The sequence below is a fragment of the Corella eumyota genome, chromosome 1 (assembly GCF_963082875.1).
Source record: "Corella eumyota chromosome 1, kaCorEumy4.1, whole genome shotgun sequence".
Lineage (NCBI taxonomy): Eukaryota > Metazoa > Chordata > Ascidiacea > Phlebobranchia > Corellidae > Corella > Corella eumyota.
The window spans coordinates 2,902,952-2,908,116 of record NC_137490.1 but is presented as its reverse complement, the minus strand read 5'-3'; the positions used below and the strand labels follow the sequence as shown (position 1 = coordinate 2,908,116).

The window sequence follows — 5,165 nt, the reverse complement described above, 5'->3', positions numbered from 1 at the left end:
TAAACAATTCTTCATTTTTAAACGCCATTTGGAAAAAGTTTTATAAGCTATTACATCATTATAATCCTTAATAAGCAAGTAGCTGTTTTTAATTTTTCTTTAAGATTTAAGTATAAGAATATGAAAATTTTTAAATCCGCGTTTTTTTTTAACAAAAATTAACATTTAATTGCGCCATTTTATGATATTTTTTTGTCAAAAATCGGTTTTAATTCAACAATTTTTAATTTTTAGTAGAACCAGGGTATTAAAATATGCCCAGCCTTAATTAACAAGCTATTTTATAATTTGTATCGTAACAATTTACTATTTTTTCAAATAAATTGGCAAAACCGCTTAAAATAACTTATACACTATCAATAGCGTTAACATAACGTTAAAATAATCATAATATTATTTGTAACATAATTGTAAAAAAAATGTAAAGTCACTTATGCAAGCCGATATTGATATATAGAATTTATACGTAATAATATATTAAAACAAACTATTACATATTAATAAATACCCACTTTGGTAGTGTATAACAATATAAAAAGTTCATAATAAACCAAAAAGCAGTAAAAATCAAGCAAACTTACCAAGAACGGAGCATCTAAGAACAAAGCTTAAAGACACGTACTAGGCAGGACTGCAGAGAAAAAAGAACTTTAAAGAACGAATTTTTGACGTCACAAAACCACGTTCCCGGGTTTTAGTTTAGCAACTCTCGTGTCGACATTCCAACGCTAATTGTTTTTTTTTTGAATTAATTAGTAAAAATTAATTATCCTCTTTAATAAATAAAAGTGATTGAAAAAAGGTTGTTTTAGAGCAAACCAGACAACCGTTTATCCGGCTGTTCACTACGCCACCCTTATAATATTTATTTCTTACAGTTTTAACTTACAGATCACGTTATACAGATAACAGAAATAAGATGTGCTCACGTGACTAAATGTGTAAGCACGTGACTGTGTAAAAATGTTTAAACGATTTTAAAACAAATTTTGTAAAAATGTTTAAACGATTTTAAAACAAATTTTATTTATCAAATAAATCTATTTTTTTATTTGTTTACATTTATTTAACATATTTTTTATAAATATAATATTCTAATATATATTTCGGGAATAAAGAAACAAACAAATTATTTTCTTTTTGGCCTTATAAAGCTAGTAAAATTAAGGTTGTGGGTTCGATTCCAGGCAAAAGGCACCATTTAATATAATATTACTAGATTTTATTAAAACAAGTATACTTCCATTTTAAGGTGATGTAAAATACTTTTTTAAGGTGATGTAAATAGGTGTAAAAATTTATTTAAAAAAAGTATATATTCTATTTCTTTTGAAAAAAACATTTGCAACAACATTCTTATTGTATACATGCTTGGTTGCTGTTTAGTTAGCTCTATTTATTTAAATGTATTATGCGATTTACTTATTTAACATACATTAAAATGAGAGTATAGCACACACAATTGAACGAAAAACAAAAAAAATCATGTATGTAGGAAATTGATACAATTATGCGGAATTTTGTTTTGCGATTATATCAGAAAATGACAATAAAAGTGCAGAAGCAATACTGTACAAGAGAAATATCCATTTAAATTATAATATGCTAAGCTAGATAAAAACAAAACAATTTAGTGGTAATAGCAACATTTTAAGGATAAATTCTATTACTAAATATGCAATTAAGAAAAAATATTATGGTATTTAGTTAAAATTTAAGCAAAAAATTTGAAGCAGACATAGTTATACAATTTTGGACATTTAAAAAAAAACATTTCAATACCAATTCACAAAAAATTATAATTAAACACCAATTACTAAAATAATAATTTACTCAACAACACTTATTCATGCAATTCCAATTTTTTTTGATATCCTGTAGAAAAAATATAAATTGTAAGTTAAACTTTTAATACTGAATTAATACAAATATTTTTGCAAAACCGTTATCATAAAATTTAATTTTTAAAGTTACTTACTTCTGAAAATATTTAATAAAGCCAGAAAAAATGTCCGCTCTCTCTTTGCTCTGGTGTAAGTGTGAGAATCCTTCGAACCTTGATCCAGTTTATTAAACCTTTCAGGAACAACAGCGTAGCTAAAAAATTACAACAATACATGAGTTTATATTTATTTTATGTAAAAATATTAAAAATTAATTAAATTAATTAAAAAATAAAACAAAACCTAACACCCTAAATACATGAAAAATTATAAAATTCTGAGATATTTTTTATCACTTAATATTAATAAAAGATATAGCATTTACAAAAGTTGTAATTTTTTATTTATTTTTAATAGTGATTTAAATTAAATTGCCTTGTGTGTAGTAGCTTATTAAAAACAAATAAAAATTTGAACAGGTAAACTAAGTAGACACTTTACAGTTTAACAACATAGGGCTTAGCTGTAAATTGCTATTGATCTAGGGTTTTAATAATTATAAAAACTGAAAATAATTAAACCAACCAATTAGAAGGAAAAACCACCACATGAATACCCTTTCTTCTGTCAGATAATCAGATGGATGTTTTGAATACTAAGAACAAAATTGAAATTGTATTAAAGGATATGTGTCGTGGTTAAGGGGGAACTTTAAAAATATTTTATCCAAGGAAATTGGATATTATTTCATAATTTCTAATCGTAAAATGATAAAAATAAATAAAGAATTTTATTTAATTAGTTGGGACTTTTAAAAACAAACATTAATGAAAAATCACATATATTAGGTATTTTATGTTAAATTTATAAATAAAATTGTACATAAAAATATATATAATAGTACTAAAAGATCACCAATTAAATATGTTAATAAAGTCTTGATAATATATATTAGGATGGTATGTATAAAAGTGATATCCTGAACTATCCCTAATGTTTATAAAAATGAGTATATACATGAATGAATAACAAAAACACTTGATTTACCGTGACTCATTTTCAGTTTATAGTTCACTTTGTTTAAAACAGAATATAAGTTTTGTGATATGTAATTTTAGTATAATAAATAATGTATATAAATTCAACTTTCTTTTGACGCAAAAATACTTTTTAATTGATTTTACAGATAATTAAAAACATAATCACCAATGACCTTTCTACTTGACACTTTATATAAATTGGTCAATAGCCCACCCTATGGTTGAATTGTCACAATATGATCACAATTTTCAACATATCTTTACCCGCAATAATTTACCCGTGCACAACAAATGAAAGTTTTATTTAATTCGAGGTCCTATAAATTGACCATTTGTAAAAACACAGTCCAGTAAACTCTCATAGATTTAAAATTAAATACTGACCTTAAGGTATACAAGCCAATTACAGATAGACAATCCAAAGCCAGAAACGGCTCCATAACGAGCAGCAAGGTTTAACAGGATGCAATATCCAATAAAAAATCCCAACCAGTTAAAAAAGAAAGCAAGTATAAAACCAAATATAAACATACAATCATTTCCAACGGAAAATCCGTCAACTTCTGGTTCATTTGTATTTGCTGCCTGCTGTAATAAGAAAGAAAAATTTAATTTTTTAAGGTGATCATAAAACTGGTATTTTTGGTGGATCTAACACCATTTATAATCTACTTTAACCCAAATCTAGTTTATACAAATTAAAAATAACGTGTTTAAAAAATGAATTTTAAAAATTCCAATTTAAAAAAAAAATTCAGTAATTTGTTTGACGAATTGTCAGTATTGTTAATATTTTGGGTTAGTTGTTTATAATTAATTGTAATGCAAAGATTGTCATTTATAAGAAATTTCTTATGCTTGTTTTACATTAAACAGAACATTTCTATTTTAAAAGTTTACAAAAATACCAATCAATAAATGTAAGTCAATAAAGAAACAAGTGTACTAAGTTGTATATATAATTTAACATAAGTATTAGTTGTATCCTCTGTACTTATGTAATTTGCTAATAATTAACTCTGACAAAATTATAAATTCTAACCAATTAATATTAATTTAAACTCTAAAGTAAACAAGTATAGATTTGATTTTTTGAAGTGTAGAGATGCTATTCAAAATATTACATTTATTTATATAAAAATAAGAATTTTATATATTTTATTTAAAAAAAAACACAACTATTAAATTAAAGTATATATGTATGTATATATATATATATGTTTTTGCAGTTTAAAAATATGTTAAACCAATAGCATATGTAAAACCAATATTACATATATGTAAAGAATTTACTTTTCAACAAATATTCAAGTAGTATTTCAAACCCTTACATTTAATCCAAAAAACATATCAAGTATTTCTTGTCGAGCTTCATCTTCCTTTATAAGTTGAATTTCCTCGTATGAAGGTAAGTTTGTTGCATTCTCATAAGATGGAAGGTTTTCAACTTCAAGTTTTTCAGAGTCTACTTTTTTTTCTCCAACTATTTTCACAACAACAAAAATAGAAAAACAAAGTTAATTATGTTAGAATATGTTAAATTGCTTAAATGTTTATGATTATATACCATTTATACCCTTCAGCATTATAAATCAATAGCACAACATAACTTATTTTAAATATTTTTCAATCTTTTACAAATATAAGGTTACAATTAAAGTCTAGTGTTTTAAAATCATTTTAAATTCAAAAAGACATAAAATATTAATGCCAGCTTTACTAATACTAAAACGAAAAAACTATAATTTTTTTATTTCAACAACAAATTCACAACCTGGGATTGGAGGAATATTAGAACTTGAAGCAGCCTCATAAGATGGAGGAGATGAGTCCTCATCACTGCTTAAAACCTGAATCCAAAAAAATTATAAATAAAAATTTATAAAAAATCTATATATATATAAATAAAAATCACTTCACTAGTATAAAAAAAAATTATATGTGTTGAAAAGAACATGTAAAGACAATAAAATTAAAGCTTACTAGAATGAAATTATTTAAATTAGTTTAGCAGATTAAATTATATAGTAAAATAAATTGGCATAACTAATATTTGAATAAATAGATTTGTGTTTTAGGAGTTTTACTAGAAGTTATTAAAAAAATGAATTTTAACAAATCAGAAAAATATTCACCAAAGTATATCCTGGCGGAGTTTGAGAATTTGACGTCTCCATTTTATTTCAAATCCTCAAAAGAAAAAAAAACTTAGCTTACCATTAATTTTATAATACAAATTCCT

The 5,165-nt window shown here is 24.0% G+C and overlaps 1 protein-coding gene across 1 annotated transcript; it reads right to left on the bottom strand.

Annotated features, from left to right (window-relative positions):
* Window positions 1-1,276: 1,276 nt before the first annotated feature.
* LOC145758948 (NEDD4 family-interacting protein 1-like) lies at window positions 1,277-5,165 on the bottom strand. The gene is made up of 7 exons (XM_082572649.1): window positions 5,059-5,165; window positions 4,698-4,773; window positions 4,255-4,406; window positions 3,308-3,511; window positions 2,469-2,538; window positions 1,979-2,097; window positions 1,277-1,875 (listed from the first exon to the last, which is right to left on the bottom strand). Exons 1-6 carry the CDS (start codon window positions 5,098-5,100, stop codon window positions 1,991-1,993), a joined length of 651 nt encoding a protein of 216 aa, XP_082428775.1. The 5' UTR covers window positions 5,101-5,165; the 3' UTR covers window positions 1,277-1,875; window positions 1,979-1,990.

What these genes read in the sequence shown, in the direction of transcription:
- LOC145758948 (XM_082572649.1), bottom strand. Translation starts at nt 5,100, where the DNA reads ATGGAGACGTCAAATTCTCAAACTCCGCCAGGATATACTTTG. An exon ending in TAATATTCCTCCAATCCCAG is followed by an intron (nt 4,407 to 4,697) that starts GTTGTGAATTTG and finishes TTGTGAAAATAG; the next exon opens with TTGGAGAAAAAAAAGTAGAC. An exon ending in ATATGTTTTTTGGATTAAAT is followed by an intron (nt 3,512 to 4,254) that starts GTAAGGGTTTGA and finishes TTCTTATTACAG; the next exon opens with CAGGCAGCAAATACAAATGA.